The sequence below is a fragment of the Pogoniulus pusillus genome, chromosome 1, assembly GCF_015220805.1.
Source record: "Pogoniulus pusillus isolate bPogPus1 chromosome 1, bPogPus1.pri, whole genome shotgun sequence".
Lineage (NCBI taxonomy): Eukaryota > Metazoa > Chordata > Aves > Piciformes > Lybiidae > Pogoniulus > Pogoniulus pusillus.
Genome location: NC_087264.1, coordinates 1,640,860 through 1,660,041, shown reverse-complemented (window position 1 = coordinate 1,660,041; position 19,182 = coordinate 1,640,860). Strand labels below are relative to the sequence as shown.

Here is a 19,182-nt window from a genome sequence, read left to right as displayed (position 1 = left end):
GGTAGGGTGTCCCTGGGCATGGCAGGGGGGTTGGCACTGGCTGCTCCTTGTGGTCCCTTCCAGCCCTGACTGATTCTCTGATTCTGTTCTATGATTCTGGCTCTGCTCCACTCAGCAGAGCAGCTCGTGGGATGCACACAGGGTTCCATCAGAGAAGTCATCATGTTTAAGGAGAACTGGGGTGGGGACAGAGGTGGAAGAGATAGGCAGATGGACATTAACCCATGATTACTGCCAAGCAGCACAGACCTGGAGATTGATGGCACAGCTTGATGCAAGAGTTTAAGGGTTAAGTGCTGCAAGCATTCCTCTCCCATAATTGCCACAGGGATCTGGCAGAGCAGGTAAGATCCTGTGCAGACAACAGAACTGGGACCTGAAATTTATCCCACAGGCACATGCCAGCTGACTTCTCAGCGTGGCCCTCCCCTGCTGAGTGTGCTGAGAGAGATGGGAAGAGGACAGGAACACAGCTGCTGCTGGTTCATCTCTTCACCTCTCATTTAACAGGGAGGGAACCCTTTGGAAAGTGATAAGACAGAGCTGAAGTGCTTCTACTGCTAGCTGACTGCCCTTTACTGATCTAGGTGTAACCTGTGACTTAACCTTATCACAAGTGCACAGAGGACACAAACTCTCCCTGTCCCCATCTCTGGAATGGTCATCCCCAAACGGGTCAGCCTGATGGACCAGCAGATCCCTGCTCACGAGGACTGGCTTCCAGCAGCAGATTGCCTTGATGCACAAAGCTTTTACCCTGGGCTTTGCCACTCACCTGAGAGATTCCACAGACAAGAGTGAGCAAAAAACAACAGTCCTCCCTTGCTGCCATCAGCTTACTGGGTGCTTGCCACTTGGAGGCCACAGGAACTCAAGCTCCACTGAACTGTGAGAAAAAAGGGTAAGTTATACTTGCCCAGAGAGGCTGTGGAGACTCCTTCTCTGGAGAGGTTTCAAACCCACCTGGACATAGCAATCCTGTGCAACCTCCTGTGGGTGACCCTGCATCAGCAGGGGAGTTGGACTGGATGAACTGCAGAGGTTCTTCCAACACCTACCATTCTGTGAGCCTTCCCTTACTACTGCTTTGAAAACATCTTTGGGCAAGCCAGGTCATAGAATCAGAGAACCAAGCAGGCTGGCAGAGAGCTCCAAGCTCAGCCAGCCCAACCTAGCACCCAGCCCTGGCCAAGCAACCAGACCATGGCACTAAGTGCCCCAGCCAGGCTTGGCTTCAACACCTCCAGCCACACAGACTCCACCACCTCCCTGGGCAGCCCATTCCAATGCCAATCACTCTCTCTGACAACAACTTCCTAACAACATCCAGCCTAGACCTGCCCTGGCACAGCTTGAGGCTGTATCCCCTTCTTCTGGTGCTGCTTGCCTGGCAGCAGAGCCCAACCCCACCTGGCTACAGCCTCCCTGCAGGCAGCTGCAGCCACCAATGAGCTCTGCCCTGAGCCTCCTCTGCTGCAGGCTGCACACCCCCAGCTCCCTCAGCCTCTCCTCACAGGGCTCTGCTCCAGGCCCCTCCCCAGCCTTGCTGCCCTTCTCCAAACACCTTCCAGCACTTCAACATCTCTCCTGAACTGAGGAGCCCAGAACTGGACAAGGCACTCCAGGTGTGGCAGAGCACAGAAGGTGAATACCAAGTGAGGCATGCACACATCATGTCTATCTGGCCATCATCCCTCTCCAGACCATAACCTCAAGGACTGCAACCCCTGCCTGTGCACAGCTGGCACACCCCCAGGTATCAGAGGCTCTGGTTGGAGCCCAGACAGCAAGTGCAGAGCTCACCACTCCCAACATCACAGACACCAACATCCACCCACAGAGCACACCAGACCCCAGCCCACTCGAGATCTTTCTCCAGACATCTCAGGGGTAACCACACTACCTCGTGCAATGCACTGAGAGTTAATCCTCCAGCATGGACCCCTTGATTAAAAGCTCAAACCTTGCAGCTCTAGATTTGCCATAAGGAATAGCACAGGGATCTCTTACTTGCCTGCTGAACAGCAGCTGCTGGAAGGGCCTGGAATCACATTTGAATGGCTGAAACTTTGTTCTTCAGAGATGAGAAAGCCTCTACTGACAAGAAGGACCTGGGGGTGCTGGTGGGTGAAAAGCTGGACATGAGCCAGCACCATCTGCTCACAGCCCAGACCCAGCCACGTCCTGGGTTGATCCCCAGCAGCATGAGCAGTAGGTGAAGAGATTCTGCCTCCAGACCCCCAAGGGCAGCGCTGGGTCCAGCTCTGGAGTCCTCACCCAGGAGAGACAGGGACCTGTTGGAGGGGGTGCTAAGGAAGCTAAACCCCTCTGCTGTGAGGACAGGCTGAGAGACTTGGGGTTCCTCAGCCTAGAGAAGGCTCCAGGGAGACCTTACTGTGGCCTTGCAGTACTTGGACGATGGGGACAACCTTTTTAGCAGGGCCTGCTGTGGGGACAAGGGGTGAAAGAGGAAAGAGTTCAAGTAACTTTCTGACTGAGGGTGGCTAAACATGAGCCCAGCTTGCCAGTGAGCTGGGAGATGCCCCACCCCTGGAACCCTCACACATCAGGCTGTGTGGGGCTCTAGTTACAGGTGTCCCTGCTGACTGACTGCAGGTGGATGGGACTAGGTAACCTTTAAAGGTCCCTTCAAGTCCAAACCACTTTATGTGTATCAAGATTTGTCCTCCCCTAGATGCCCAAGGGCTCCTGCTGTGCAGTGGTTGAAGACAACCTTCCTATTAACATCCCACCCTTTAGAATCATAGAATCAAGCAGGCTGGAAGAGAGCTCCAAGCTCAGCCAGTTCAACCTAGCACCCAGCCCTGGCCAATCAACCAGACCATGACACTAAGTGCCCCAGCCAGGCTTGGCTGCAACACCTCCAGGCACAGAGACTCCACCAGCTCCCTGGGCAGCCCATCTGGGCAGAGCAGGGGACAGTGTCACACTAGTTGGTCAGTGAGCAATGCCTGAACTCAGAAAGAGGTCTGAGCTTGCCTGGGGAGTTGAGGCATCTGCCTCGACAGCAGCAGACCAGAACTAAACACACCCTGCCTGGTGCTTCTAGGCACCCACATGCCCACCACTTTGCAGGTCCCTGGCAGAGCTTTTCAAACTGCTTCTCAAAGAACTACACAGCTAAGTATGACTTGTGTCAGAGCTCCCCCCAAAACAGTAGTAAAGCTGTTTGCCTGCAGGGCAGTCAGCAACCAACACGATTGGACCAACACACACACACACACACACACACACACACACACACACGGCCTCACCTCTACCTACACTGCAGAGGTGAGACTCGTTTGAAGCATCCACAGGAGCAGAGGATCTCACAGAGGAAGACCTTTACAGCATTGGCCATGCACTGTTGTTCTGTTACCAGATGTAAGGATCACAGTCAGTGTGCAGTTTGAGAGCTTGTCTCCTAAGGCTCAGAGGGGACAAACATTGTTGTCTCCTCCCTTTACTGCTCACTGCTGCCATTTTCACCTTCCTGAAAGGCTGAAGGTGTGGACAAAGGCAGCAACATTGTCCAGCTTGGCTGAACCATTCTGCAAACCACTATCTAGGAAGAACGTAAATGCAGTGATGAGTGATGCCCAAGCTTTGTTCTTCAAGCCAGCACCAAGCCCTGAGGGGACATTTAAAGGTCATCAAGTCCAAAAGCACTGGCATGTGTGGATGTGGTTTAAGTGACCCACAAACCAATTTAGCAAAGTACAGAGCCAGGGAAAACCAAAACAAGCAGGGAGGTGGTGGAGTCTCTGTGCCTGGAGGTGTTGCAGCCAAGCCTGGCTGGGGCACTTAGTGCCATGGTCTGGTTGACTGGCCAGGGCTGGGTGCTAGGTTGGGCTGGCTGAGCTTGGAGCTCTCTTCCAACCTGGTTGATTCTGTGATTCAAACAAGCAAAGAAAGAACACATCACACTCTACACAGGTTAAAGAAATAAGTCATTCCTTCTCTAAAAGAAGAGAGAAAACACCTGACCTTGCTTGATTACCAGGGATGTTTGTGAGGAGGCAGGAGCTGAGGCAGACAGGCTACAAGAGAGCAATAGTCACATCTGCATCTAGAATCATAGAATCACCCAGGTTGGAGAAGACCTCCAAGCTTATCCACCCCAACCTAGCACCCATCCTTAGTCAATCAACATAGGATCACCTCCAAGCTCATCCACCCCAACCTAGCACCCACCCTTAGTCAATCAACATAGGATCACCTCTAAGCTCATCCAGTCCAACCTATTACTCAGCCCTATCCAATCAACATAGAATCACCTCCAAGCTCATCCAGTCCAACCTAGCACCCAGCCCTATCCAACCACCATAGAATCAACCAGGTTGCAAGAGACCTCCAAGCTCATCCAGTCCAACCTAGCACCCAGCCCTATCCAGTCAACATAGAATCACCTCCAAGCTCATCCAGTCCAACCTAGCACCCAGCCCTATCCAACCAGCACAGAATCAACCAGGATGCAAGAGACCTCCAAGCTCATCCAGTCCAACCTAGCACCCAGCCCTATCCAACCAGCACAGAATCAACCAGGATGCAAGAGACCTCCAAGCTCATCCAGTCCAACCTAGCACCCAGCCCTATCCAATCAACATTAAATCACCTCCAAGCTCATCCAGCCAAACCTAGCACCCAGCCCTATCCAACCAGACCATGGCACTAAGTGCCCCAGCCAGGCTTTGCTTCAACACCCCCAGGCGCAGCGACTCCACCACCTCCCTGGGCAGCCCATTCCAGTGCCAATCACTCTCTCTGGCAAAAGCCTCCTCTTAACATCCAGCCCTCCCCTGGCACAGCTTGAGACCGCGTCTCGAGTTTTCATTTAATACGCACAGGCTGCAAAGCTCACCAAAAAGGAAGAGGAAAAAAACACTCACAGCAGTCAGGTCATTCTGATTTTATATTCAGTCTTAGCAAACCAAGGATGGCCTTTGTTGTTTGGGTTTTTTTTTACTATTCAAGGCAAAAAAAAAAACCCCAAAAGTCTACAGAGAGCATGTCCAAAGCAGTGATTGACTACAGTGCAGACGACCGTCTTGAAAATACGTTTAATGTCTAATCTTAATACAAAAGTGACAGCATTTTCAAAAAAATATCAAATCCTGTATTTATAAGCTCCTCACTATCATACAGCAAGTATCTTGTCCTCGTTGTCTAAAGAAAATTACAGCAGCAGGTGAGAATCTCTACTTTCAAGATGTGATTGCTTATAGACTTCATCTCGTAAACAGATGCGGGACGTCGATCTCGAAGCACAAAAGTCAGCAGTCGAACGATGCATAGAAAGGTACAAATCCCATTGCAAAAAGCTTCAGGCCAGAACTGCTCACACTTGACAGAACAGGTGATAAAGTTACTACACAGTATATAGTGACAACTGGAAGTTTTGTTTTGTTTTGTTTTTATTATATATATACTTTTTTTGTACACAATAGATTAACAGGTAGAATACCCTTTTCACTGCTAGGCAAAGAACTCTGCTCACAAAAACAAAGGGGTTATGAAACAGTTTCCATGACCTCAAGAAATACGAATATACATTGAAAAAACATCCCATAATATACTGAATTTTAAGCCTAAATGGTCCAGTAATAAATCCTGCCTATTTTCAGGAAGAACCTAGAAGTCTAGTGACTTTCACAAATCCCCTCTCCAAAACAACATCACTTACCAGGTTTGCTTTACCTTTTCCTACCTCTCCCTGTTCCCTGCAAAGCACATCTCACCAGTGCAGTTCCAGACTGGAGTGTTGCTGCTGCATGATCCATTCATTTGGAATGTGTTGGGGGTTATTGTTTTGTTACACTGATTTAGACTCTAAGGCTGCAGGTATCAAAAAAGCACTTGAGCAAATGGAAATCGATGTTCTCTTGTGTTAATTGTTAATTGGTCTTGCCAAGAGCTAAGCCAAGTCTGCTGGGGAGTGGGGGTAGAGGGGGTATGTTTAAGGTTAGTGAAGACATGCACTTCAGGTTCCTCCTTCTAGGGTTGCAGATGCTGGTTATAAGCTGAGATGTTAAACACTTTTGTTCAGCTTCAGTATTGTCTTCCCCAGACAAAAACTACACAAACCTTTGCTATTAACTTTCATGCCATTAGGTTAACACCAGCCACAGCTCAAAGCTGATTGGTTTCTCCTGCAAGAACACTGCAGGACTCTGCCATAAAGGCTATGACTTCTACCAAGCATCACCACCAGGTCACCCCATTTTGTTTTGAAGAAGCCCATTACATGCATGCAGGAAGTCACGACAAGGTACTGGAAGAGAGTTAATTCACTTTCACAGTTCCATGATACAAAGACTTCCCTAAGGAGCTACCATGTTAAGCAAAATTTGTTTCTAAGTCTACTTACAGAAGCTAAGTTAGGATACCCCCAGCTGGGGATGAAAGAAACTGTCTGTGGTCTAAGCCTAGGCTATGAAGTACCACGGAGAGTGCCAGAACTCCTCACCGACACATGGCCGAGTGCCTCGGTAGCGCTGAATCAGCATTGCAGCGAACCCCCTGCATGCTCTTTGCACAGACACGGCTTGAGTGTGGGAACTTCCTGCATGCCTCATCCAAGGAGAGACAGCTACACAGCAGTGCACAGCCTTCCAGACATTCATTACTCCAATGACACTTACTCAGTGAGGTATGCAGACACCTGGCTGAGAACAGAGGGCCTCTCCCCATCGCGACATCCAGCAGAGACCCGATGAGACCTCCTTGTTCTCAACCGTGGCAGTAAGGATCTTTGTAGCCGACAGAACTAAACTGCTGGGAGGGGAGTTGTCGGGTTGGGGGTTTTTTTTTGATCTTTTAAGCTCAAGTTCAGTTTCCAAGGACTCTAAAAAAGTCTGCTGGGTTTACACAACCCAGCAGCAAAGTCAAATTTTAGAGGACTAGAACCCGGGTTAGAAATAGGGAAACACCTTACCTAAGCGGGGATCAGTTTCTCTTTACACAGACCAAGCCAAACTTCCAACCACCACAGAATGAGAACTGGCAAAATGATGTCCTCATTTGCATGCATAAAACTCACATTTGTTGATTCAAAAGTTAACTGCACATCCAGGTTATTTAATTTGCACAGAGATGCCTGCTTGTGAACACGAACAGCGTGCCGACGCGCCAGACCGCGCGCTCCCAACGCGCGCCCTCTCCTCCGCGGTCCCACACCGAGCGATTGCTTTGAGTATATACAAAATGCTGAGGAAAAAAAACCCTTCAAGTTCACATCCTCTGTCTCTTTAGTTTGAATTACTGTAGCACGTTCAAGAATCAGATTTCTTGACCCCAAAAAAAAACCAAACCAAAACACTTTTTATTGGCATTTAAGAATAACCTGAAAGTAGACAATGTATGACTATCCATCCGTTCAGTGACCAGTCTGGCAACAAAGACTTAAAGCATCCATGGAAATTGAAGAATCATCAAGTCCTTGAGCCTGGCTTCTTTATCATCCTCACTTGGCAAAGCCTCTGTTTTTCCAAGGAACACTTGCCAACAATAAGAACCACAGATGTTTAGTTTGAGTTCTGCTCTATTTTAGTCAGCCAAACGATTATGCCAGCGTATGAGCACAGTACATTTATGTCAAACTGCTCCTTCAATACCTCCAATGCACATACAAGAGGCAAGGATTCTTCAGAGCCCCCAACATTACCCAAACAAAAACTGTAAAAATCTCTCTTGAAGTAGTGGATGAAGGTGGAAAGCTACAGTATTTTGCTGCCCAGAATGTGTTCAACGATAAGGCTGCAAGAGATAACAATTCGTGGTCAATGTGGGGTTTTCACAAAGCAGTTCATTCACAGTCACAACAATTCTTAGTCAAAAACAAACTCATCCTTATCATTTCTTGCTCCCTCCCACTCTGTGCCCTAGAAGCAACCCTCCTCTAAACCACAGAGACTAGAATGCCTTCTCTTTCAGGAGTCACAAGGCTTCTTTTCTCCCCTCCTTTGCCTTGTAGAGAAGGCTTTCCAAGTGGTGGATGATGACTGTTAATGTTGTGTCACACTTAACTTGACAGAACTTCACCACCTTAGTGTACTTAGTTAAGCACTTCAGAAGAAGCTGGCTGCTCAGTTTTAGGCTCCCCAGTTTAAGAGGGACACGGATCTGCTGGAGAGGGTCCAGCACAGGGCTACAAGAATTAGGGGACTGGAGCACTGTCTGATCAGGAGAGCCTGAGGGGCCTGGGGCTGTTCAGCGTGGAGAAGAGAATCACAGAATCGGTCAGGGTTGGAAGGGACCACAAGGAGCAGCCAGTTCAAACCCCCCTGCCATGCCCAGGGACACCCTACCCTAGAGCAGGCTGCACACAGCCTCAGCCAGCCTGGTCTGAAACAGCTCCAGCCATGGGGCCTCAACCACCTCCCTGGGCAAACCATTCCAGCCTCTCACCACTCTCATGCTCAGGAACTCCCTCCCCACCTCCAGCCTGAACCTACCTATCTCCAGCTTCAGGAGACTGAGAGGGCATCTAATCAATGTTTATAAACATCTGAGGGCTGGGGGTCAGGAAGGGGGGGACAGGCTCTGCTCACTGCTCCCTGGGATAGGACAAGGAGCAATAGATATAAGCTGCAGCACAGGAGGTTCCAGCTCAGCACAAGGGGGAGCTTCTTTACTATAAGGGTCACAGAGCACTGGAACAGGCTCCCCAGAGAGTTTGGGGAGTCTCCTCTGGAGAGTTTCAAGGCCTGTCTGGATGTGTTCCTCTGTGACCTGAGCTAGATTGTGTGATCCTGCTCTGGCAGGGGATTTGGACTCAATGATCTCTTTGGGTCCCTTGCAACCCCTAGCATCCTGTGATCTTGTTATTTATTCCACTGACTGCAGAAGCAAGACAGATGTGCTGAAGCTCCTTACCTGCCCTACCAGATCTTACTGAACATCCACACTTGAAAGTGTAACATTTTAGAGTCATTCAAAACCAAAAGCAGATACTCACATGGGGACCACCAGGCATTGATGGAGCACCAGCAGGACCAGATGGCACTTGAAAAGGATTAGGGGGCGTAGGATATAGTCCTGGAGCCGGATATGATCCTGTGGGTGGAGGAAATGGACCTGGCGGTGAAGGTCCCCATGTTCCGGGTGGAACTGTACCCCATGGTACTGTTGGCGCAGCCCCTGGAGTCTGGGTAGGAGCAGAGTATGGCCCTGGGGGTGGATATGGCATGCTAGGTGCAGGATACTGCCCTCCCATTGTTGGTCCCCATGCTCCAGAGGGCATGGATCCCCATGGCCCAACAGGAGCAGGAGGTGCAGCTGGCTCTGTTGGACCACCGTAAGGTCTTGGAAGCTCTGGAAAGGGCATATTTGGCGGAGGATATTGCCCTGGTGGGACAGGACCTGGCACAGTTGGGGGTGGATATGGACCACCAGGAGGAGGGCAAGAGGGTCCAGTAGGAGGAGGAGGAAATGGAGCAGGCGGTCCGGGGGGCATTGAAGGATACATTGCTGTTGGAGGAGGTCCGAACGGCACGCTGGAAGCGGATGTATTTGGTGGCAGTCCGGCGGGCGCCGCGGGGGGAGCGCTGGGGCTGTTCCAAGGGTTTGAAGCTGGCCAACCCTGCGGTGGCTGACCAGGCTGCTGCCCAGGTTTGGTACTGCTCACTTTGGAGGTTTTAGCAGGCGACTGATCTGGCAAAGCATCTGCCAACTAAAAGATAAAGCAGCAGTGAGGATGTAAAAGGCGACCAGACTTACTCCTTGCAGACATTCACCCACTACGTGTTCTAGGTTTCGGCTGCCAAAATGGGAGGAGGAAGAGCTCTCTGCTGCTGCACAGAGATGATTACATTCATTTTTGTGCAGCTCCTATCACTAAGGCAAGAAGAGGCCTTTTGACATGCCACAGTGCGCAATCCAGAGATAAAAGGCGACCTACCACACATAGCAATAAGCAATTTCATCACACATCCAGGAAGGCTTTGATAGATTTCCATTATAGCTACTCTGGCACAACTAAAGCACAACTCCTTTGTTACTATCACAGCAGAAGTGAACACACAAAGTAACCTGGAAGCTTCCCGTGTTTAATCCACAGGTTGCTACACCTTCCCAAAAGGAAAACACCATGACTGCAATAGAGAGGAATCATAAAATCAACCAGGTTGGAAGAGAGCTCCAAGATCATCCAGCCCAACCTAGCACCCAGCCCTATCCAGTCAACTACACCATGGCACTAAGTGCCCCAGCCAGGCTTGGCTTCAACACCTCCAGCCACAGAGACTCCATCACCTCCCTGGGCAGCCCATTCCAATGCCAATCACTCTCTCTGACAACAACTTCCTAACAACATCCAGCCTAGACCTGCCCCGGCACAACTTCAGACTCTGTCCCCTTGTTCTATTGCTGGGTGCCTGGCAGCAGAGCCCAACCCCACCTGGCTACAACCTCCCTTCAGGGAGCTGCAGACAGCAATGAGCTCTGCCCTGAGCCTCCTCTGCTGCAGGCTGCACACCCCCAGCTCCCTCAGCCTCTCCTCATAGGGTTTGTGTTCCAGGCCCCTCCCCAGCCTTGCTGCCCTTCTCCAAACACCTTCCAGCACCTCAGCATCTCTCTTGAATTGAGGAGCCCAGAACTGGACACAGTGCTCCAGGGGTGGCCTAAGCAGTGCTGAGCACAGGGGCAGAAGAACCTCCCTTGTCCTGCTGCCCACAATGCTCCTGAGCCAGCCCAGGATGCCATTGGCTCTGCTGCCCACCTGGGCACTGCTGCCTCCTCTTCAGCTCCTCTCTCCCAGCACCCCCAGCTCCCTCTCTGCCTGCCTGCTCTCAGCCACTCTGTCCCCATCCTGTAGCGCTGCTTGGGGTTGTTGCGGCCTCTCAGCTGTAAGCTCCCCTTGGTCTTGGCAAAGCACGTCAAGCTTTTAGAATGAAGTAACAACTGGCTGATCTTCAGGAAGGAAAAGCTGTTACTTACCGAAAAATCATCAGTTCCAGACATTTTGCTGAAAAGTAAGGTAAGATAAAGTGAAATTTGTTGAAAATAAAAGAAGCATTTCAAGCAAGAGTTCAGGAGACAAACTCGACACCTGTCTCGTTCAAACCACAGCAAGTGGCAGCAGCTTTGTGTTAATGACTGGCCCAGACAGACACCTGCCACCCAAACACCTTCCTCTGCATGAAAGTTCTCAGAAAAAGGAAAGTCTTCAGCCTCTACCTGTCTCAGCTCAGGCAGGACTCAGGCACAAATGTAAATGGGTCACATTACACTAAGAAAGAATCCTTCAAACACTGATATAGCCTACCCAGACAGTGATGTCTGACAAGCATGCCAAGTCTCTTCCCAGCTGCCACTCAGAAAAGGCACAGCAGGCTGCTTGCAGGTGAAGTTAATGCATCTAAAGCAAAACATGATTAAATCCCCACACAGATTTATTGCCAGAAATAAAAGTACAGGTTGCTGCTAGTTTATGCCCAGCTCTTTCAGAACACACTAAAGGGCAGTGGATGCTCTTTACTTACACTCACCGACACTTAACCTAGACACAGCGTTGGTGTCGTTAACAAGTACCCAACTTCTAACCTCTAACACTCCCAAGAAGCAATGTCAACAGGGACCAAGAAGACATGTGTTATCTTTTCACTTGGAGCTTTCCAGAGCTTCACCACAGTGAAGGCTGACTGGCTTCATCCACCTTCAATAGCCACAAAAACAGAGCAACTGAAATTACATTTGGTTTAATGACAGCAAATACTGACTAGAGGTGAAGAGATGTTAAAAAGGTGACCACGAGCAGGTGGAATAGGTGAATATGCCCCAGTGCAGCCAGAGAGCTTTAGAGGAGAGTTTAGGACATGGAGAGGAACATAAAAGGAAGAAAAATGCAAAACAGAAGAGTGCAAATACTACCACAAAGATGACCCCCACAGAAAAATATCACTTATTTTGCTTGTTGATGATGAGGACTTAACACAGGGACTGATGTCAGGTGCAGAGTTTTGTACAGGTAGCCTGTGATGATGAGGACCTAATACAGGGACTGATGTCAGGGACAGAGCATCTAGAGTCTTCTCTGAAACTGTGCTGTAAGTTTAGTACTGCCTACACCTTCTATTCCTAGGACAGTGCTGGAGCAGAGCAAGGGGCCATTTAGCTCAGCAGCCCATTCTGTCTTCAACAGTGAGCAGCAGGAAAGAGATGACACTCACTCTGGTAGTTAAAGGATTCCAAACTCTGAGAATTCCTACATTGTGAGCAATTCCTACGGGATAACAAACCTCAAATAACTTCCACCAGCATGTCTAGCTTCCTTGCTTACTCTACAACACCCATTGGCAAGAAACTCCACAGGGCTGCTGTTACAGAAAAAGGTACCTTTTCTTTTGGTTCTAAACTTGGATCTTACTAGTTTCAGTCATTGCTACTTCATCCTTGCAGCTGAGGAAATCAGCAGGTCTATTCTTATCCACCCTGCCCATGCTGATCATTATTCTACAGATTTTCACTGTTTTCTTTGAGCTGTTCCCTTTCCAGGCTGAGCTGTAGCTGATTTCACTGACCCTTGTGCAGCAGCTTTGATTATTCTTCACTGCCTCTCTTTGAGGCTTTTCCAGTTCTTTTGTATCTCTTGAGATGAATGACAAGAGAGAACCACAGAGAATTTAAGGTGTGGGATAACCACTGATTTATACAGTTTCCTAATTATCTTCTATTTCCTTCCTAATACTTCTTCATGTTTCATCTGCTTTTTGATCACTACAGAACTGACACTTCTGCGGCAATATTTCATTCCTTGGCATTAAGGGGTCAGCTCATCATTTTATATGTGAAATTATATGCACTGCTCTACATTTATCTACCCTAAATTACACCAAATTTATCAAAGTTGAATTATATCTGCTATTTTATTACTTAATCCTTACTTTCTTGAATGGCTTCACATCAACAAGAGACTGCTCATCTCATTTTCCAAGTTATTTATGACCACACAGATCAACCCAGACATCAGAGAAAATATGATGAACTTCTTAAGTTCCACCTAATAACTTAAGGAAGCCTTTTAGGAAGGACCTAAAAATGTAAATAAACCTTTTAGGAAATACACATCCACAAAGCTGGCACCCTGGTGGCAATTGGTGCCTAATCACATGAATCCAATGGTATGTTACAGCTCCAACATTAGCTCATGAACAGTAGAGGTTCCTTCAAACAAGTACTTGAATATCTGTATCAGATCAATTCGGATCAATGATTCTTGGTTTAAAAGTCAAGAAGCCAACTGAACTACATAAAGAAAGTGAGAGAGACATCTACCAGAAAAAGCTCAACTTCTCTTGAACAAATCTCTTGTATAATAAGAGAGCTCCTTAGAATTTTTTTTAACAAACCATGGCCAATCCTAACCAGAAGCTGATGTGTGATTTTCAGTGGCGAGGAGGTAATCCTAACTAGAAGTTGATGTGAGCTTTTCAGTAGTGAGGAGGTAATCCTAACTAGAAGCTGATGTGAGCTTTTCAGTGGCAAGGAGGTAATCCCAACTAGAAGCTGATGGGAGCTTTTCAGTGGTGAGGAGGTAATCCTAACTAGAAGCTGATGTGAGCTTTTCAGTGGCGAGGAGGTAATCCTAACTAGAAGCTGATGTGAGCTTTTCAGTGGCGAGGAGGTAATCCCAACTAGAAGCTGATGTGAGCTTTTCAGTGGTGAGGAGGTAATCCCAACTAGAAGCTGATGTGAGCTTTTCAGTGGTGAGGAGGTAATCCTAACTAGAAGCTGATGTGTGCTTTTCAGTGGCACTGTAGTTCAATTTACCTATACAGACACAAACCATTTAATATAAGGCACAAAATAGAGGCAATCAATCATTAATATAGAAACATGTATAAACTCATGGAAACAGTTATTTTTATATGTCAACGTAGTCACAAGGAATAAAACCAACAGGTTAGGAAAGAGCAAGACCAAAAGAGGCCAAGAGAATCAGCCTTTCTTTAAGGCAGATGGAAAGATGGGTAAGACCAACTGAAAACCAGACCTACAAAACCCCCAGAAGAAGACATAACATAGGCTGCAATGGAAAGAAGGGAGAAAGGAAAGGGACCTGAAGGAGAACTCAGAAGAAAATACCACAATCCATCAGAGAAGTGACAGAGAGTAGTAAATTAGAGTCAAAGCAGTGGATGAAGACAGCTGGAACAGGCCTTCTGACAAAATACCAGCAAATAGCCCCAATATTTGTCAGTAGATCATTTCAACTCTGCCATGAAAATTAAGGAAACAATTCTGCTGTATGAGTTATGGCAATTAAAAAAAAAAAGAGGCATAGTTAAGCATAGCTTATAATGAGATTTAGTGGCTTTTTTCCTTTGGCAAGCAGACTGGAGCAACATTTGCTGGCAACATTTGGAATAACTGAGTGAATGCCAAGCATGCCAAGGATCTCCTTGCAGACAGGATGGCCTACTTCAGGGACGTTCTCTAAACACAGACTGAATCTGGGTACTGCCACCTTCATTTAATAAAGCAGAAGATGAAATTTCTGTTAGGCACATTCAGACAACATATGGACTAATTTGTACTTTAATCTAGAATTTACATCCCATTCAAGGTGTTCAACATTAGTGTAAAGAAATCCCAACAAAACCTTGCAGAAGTATCAGCTCTGTTTGTAAAAGTATCGCCCAAGGCATCCCCATGGCTCACAAATTAGATCTGGAGACACTGTCAGGCAGAAGACCTCCAAGTAGCTCCATTTTAAAGTCACCCATTACTCAAGAGTTTAGATCCATGTGCTGAATGGTGCCCTGACTGGATGTTTTGTCAGCAGAATTAATAGATGGACCATTTTCTCCTGAAGCTTTCCTAGGAGAGCACTGCATGAGCCTTGCTGTGAGCACAGAAAAGCTCATTTGTGTCCTAAACATCTGTCTTGCCACATTTAATTATTCTTTCCCAGAGCTGGGAGGAAGAAGGAGTGAGTAGGAGGAGGGTTCAGGAGTGCAAATGGCCTGGCAGGGAGGGGGAAGACTAGAGAGCTGGCAGAACTCAAGGTGAAGTCCTGTTCACATCCACTGGGCTGCAAGATAAGACTGCCTCTGGTTTCTGAAAGCCAGTGTCCCTGGAAGCATCCCCTGCTTTTGCACAGCAGCTGTGCAGGGCAACAGTTCTCATAAAAAGAGGTGTCCTGGAGCTGAATCTCTCATCCTTTATGCTGGAGATGAGAGGACATGAAGGACCTCACTGCACCTACTCAAAACTCTCAGACAGCCAAATCTTCAGACTGCAGTCCAAGCCCTCCTGGACTCCACTGAGCTCCTCCTGAAAATTAACACCAGGTAGGTGACAAGTAAGCCTGATGGACTCCACATGGAAGATGGGAGAAAGGTTAGGAAGCACTCTTCTGACAGGCCACTGCCAAGCTAGCTCAACCAACAGCCTTCAAGACCAAACAGTGATTTGTCAGAAGGGTCTGTGAAAACTCTTGTTTCTGGCAACGTGGCGTCATGTGTGGTATGCAAGATCCATCCCACTTAACAGCTTCCACCAGAAAACTGCTCCACTGTGGTTTTAAAAGCTCTAAATCCTCTCTGATCACATCCAGCCCAAGCAGAGCTGATGGATGTAGCAGTTTTTCCCATGCTCTTGCCTTTCATGGTTTCTATCCATCATCAGTTGATGCCCTTGTTAGAAACTCCTTTAACTGAAGCTATCCAAAAGCAAGCATCCTATTTTTTTGAGTTGTATGACATTTCCTGAACACTTGACGTGCCAGATTTAGTTCCTGTCTCCATGATCATCTTTCAAACACAGAGAAAATGCCTCCTAGGTGCAACAGGCTCTGCTGCATTTCCACTGGGTGGCACGGCTCGATCAGCAAAGAGGCTCTTTTGTCACTGTAACATGACTAATCCCTACCAGCATAACCTCATCTACAACAAGATTTCTGCCCACATAAGTGTAACTACCCAACATAGCTACACAGATAAAATGGAAGAGAGAGCAAATCTTTGATAGCTTCTAAATGTTTTCCAAAATATGCAAATTTCTGCAGCTTACACCTTCAGGCATTAAGCATCAACATTTCACAGCTGACCTTTCCCTATCTTTAATGTCTTCTCACCACTATACCACGCAATCACTTTGTCTGGCATGGATATGTACTTATGGGGAGAAGAAAGACAACTGGCAAGTTGCCTGAAGGGGAAAACCAACAGTAACATCATTAGGACCTACATGAGATTTGGTGATCCCTCTGCCCCTTTCCACCTCTGTTTTGACTGACACAGGTCAGAACTCAGCTTGTCTGGACAGATGTTTTTAAGATCAGTAATCAAAGCATTGCATTTGTTACACACTGCTGTGTATTGTATCATAACAACTATGTGGGTTTGATAATGCTTCAAAATAGAGGCCTTAGTAGTTTGGAAGACTTGTAAGATATAAAGCCAAAAGGAGCTGGAACCTGTTCCACTTCTCTAGACCTGACAGGCCACTGTTTCAGTTGCCTCCCCACTAAGACCAGATCTAATCACTTCAGATGGTCATCACCTCAGAAGCAGAGTGTTCAAAAGCCAGCAGGCATTTATCACTCCCGAGGTGACTTGCTAGCGTGCCAGCTGTGTCTACTGTCTACAACTACCTGAAGGGGCATTGTAGCCAGGTGGGGGTTGGCCTCTTCTCCCAGGTAACCAGCAATAGAACAAGGGGACACAGTCTCAAGTTGTGCCAGGGTAGGTCTAGGCTGGATGTTAGGAAGAAGTTCTTCACAGAGAGAGTGATTGGCATTGGAATGGGCTGCCCAGGGAGGTGGTGGAGGCACTGTCCCTGGGGGTCTTCAAGAAAAGACTGGATGAGGCACTCAGTGCCATGGTCTAGTTGACTGGCTAGGGCTGGGTGATAGGTTGGACTCGATGATCTTGGAGGTCTCTTCCAACCTGGTTGATTCTATGATTCTATGATTCTATAAAACCAGCAGAGAACAGCGAGCCTCCACTGCCAATGGTGACTCCTGTCCAAACCATCCTTCCCTGTGAACCTTGCAAGAGATGTGTCAGTCTGGCAGCTTCCATAGTTGCCTCTAAACTTTCAGGGAGAGATATGGAGTCCATTCCTATCCCATTATCCACATGTTTGAAGTGTGCATGGTTTCTCATCTATAGCTTTAGCTTCCTGTTATCAATCCTTCAGAAGTCTTCCTGAACTAGCTATTTAAACAGTATCTGCGTTTCTTTCCTACCACAGAATCAACCAAGATCATCCAGTCCTACCAAAGCTATACACTCAGGAACTATCAGCTTCACTACTTTTATTTGTTTGGGATGAAATACACACACTGACACTGCGCTTGGCACCCTCACCAGAGGGGTTTTGGTGTGCCACATTCCCCCACCAATGCAAACACCAGTCCTGTGCATCATATTCCAGCTGTAGCCTCAACAGCAACAAAAAAAAAAAACCACGCACCTTTCTGCTCCTTAACAGAGGCTCATTACAAGGATAACTGCATTTCAGGGTACAATCTCACTGCACAGAGCTGGCATCTTCCACATCTTTATTTGGCACTGTTAAAACGTACCTGGATGAACCCAAGTTTTAAGCTTTATCTAGGACCAGCTTGATATTTACCACAAGTTTGATGTCAGCCACTGGTCTGTAGGGATCTTGGGGAAGGTAGCTTCAGGGTAAGTTTTGTTTTAAAGAAAATAAATGATTCGTTGAATTCTTTAGGTTGGGAAAAACCCTTTAAGATAGTTGTGTCCAGCTATTAACCTAGCTATATGTGTTCTTTCATCTACTGACAATAGAGTTGAACAGCATCAAATTAACTCTGTTTTCCATTAAATTCACCTAGAAACAAGTTCTGCTTCCAGACATGAAACCTGTCAGATAAGCAATCTGCTATTTGCTAGCACACAGGGCTAGTTTTCCCAGCAAGCCAGCTACCTTAAGGAAAGTAAGATTGGATGCAATTAATTAACTTCCCATGAGCTGAAAATCTGACCTTTACCCGTGAAGAACCTCTGGTTTAAACACTCACTTCCACGCGATCCACATTCATTTATATACTCATGTACAGATTACCACCACAGAGCATAAACCTAAGTCAGTAAAATATTTTATCCACTCGAAACACAGCAGCAACCACCGATGCGCACAGTAAAACAGGATCCGCCACAAATGAACCCCCTCTGCTGTAGACATCAGCAAAGCCAGCCCCACGTAACGGAAAGCGGCCGCGGCCATGAGGCCGCCACCGGCAGCCCGAAGCGATCCGGCCTCCCTAGGCGGCGGCTCTCCGGGCAGGGGGAGCCTGGCTGCTCACACTCTCTCGAGACCAGCGACTCCCAGTACCACCGCTCCGCAGCTGACCGGGACTAGGAGAGGCGGCGACACCTCCCGCCCGCCTCGCCCGGGGGTTTGAAGCGGGAAGAGCCAGCTGCGGCCCGGCGGTCCCCGGGGGCGGCATGGGATGGAACCTCCTCCCTTTCCTCCCCCAACTCCATCCCTCCCTCCCGCTCCCTAGCGGGCCCGGCGAGCGCCACACCGAGGTTCCAGGGCAGCGGATACCTGAGCGGGAGGAACGAGGCGCGGCACAGGCCGGGAGCGCGGCAGGAGGCGGCGGCCGCAGCACCACCGCCACCCCGACGCCCAGGCGGAAGCGGAACTGCGTCACACGCCCCGCCTCCTCACCCGCGCGGAAGGTCACGCTGCTGGCCACACCCCCTCCGCGGCGGGGGCCCCGCCCACACCGCTGCGCGGGTCACGTGATCAACCCATCGCACCGCCCACTGCCGCGCGGCCTCGGGTGGTCACGTGGTGCCTAGCAGCCCGCGCGGAGGGGAGGTGCTGGTCCGGGCGCGTGCTGCCGGCAGGGGGCGCCGCGGGGCGGGGCTCGGCTCCTTCCGGCTCCTTCCGGCTCCTTCCGGCTCCTTCCGGCTCCTTCCGCCTCCTGCCGGCTCCTTCCGGCTCCTTCCGCTGCGCGCTGCGCTCAGCGGCGGGGCGGCCGCGTTCTGCCGGCAGGGACACAGCGAGCGGGGCTCGGCTCCTATCGCTGCGCGCTGCGCTCAGCGGCGGGGCGGCCGCGTTCTGCCGGCAGGGACACAGCGAGCGGGGCTCGGCTCCTATCGCTGCACGCTGCGCTCAGCGGCGGGGCGGCCGCGTTCTGCCGGCAGGGACACAGCGAGCGGGGCTCGGCTCCTATCGCTGCGCGCTGCGCTCAGCGGC

The 19,182-nt window shown here is 49.0% G+C and overlaps 1 protein-coding gene across 1 annotated transcript; it reads right to left on the bottom strand.

The window, feature by feature from the left end:
- Window positions 1–5,049: 5,049 nt before the first annotated feature.
- MAPK1IP1L (mitogen-activated protein kinase 1 interacting protein 1 like) lies at window positions 5,050–18,638 on the bottom strand. The gene is made up of 4 exons (XM_064147024.1): window positions 18,526–18,638; window positions 10,939–10,966; window positions 8,960–9,673; window positions 5,050–7,758 (listed from the first exon to the last, which is right to left on the bottom strand). Exons 2-4 carry the CDS (start codon window positions 10,960–10,962, stop codon window positions 7,747–7,749), a joined length of 750 nt encoding a protein of 249 aa, XP_064003094.1. The 5' UTR covers window positions 10,963–10,966; window positions 18,526–18,638; the 3' UTR covers window positions 5,050–7,746.
- Window positions 18,639–19,182: the final 544 nt, after the last annotated feature.

What these genes read in the sequence shown, in the direction of transcription:
- MAPK1IP1L (XM_064147024.1), bottom strand. Translation starts at nt 10,962, where the DNA reads ATGTCTGGAACTGATGATTTTTCG. An exon ending in CTGGAACTGATGATTTTTCG is followed by an intron (nt 9,674 to 10,938) that starts GTAAGTAACAGC and finishes TTTATCTTTTAG; the next exon opens with TTGGCAGATGCTTTGCCAGA.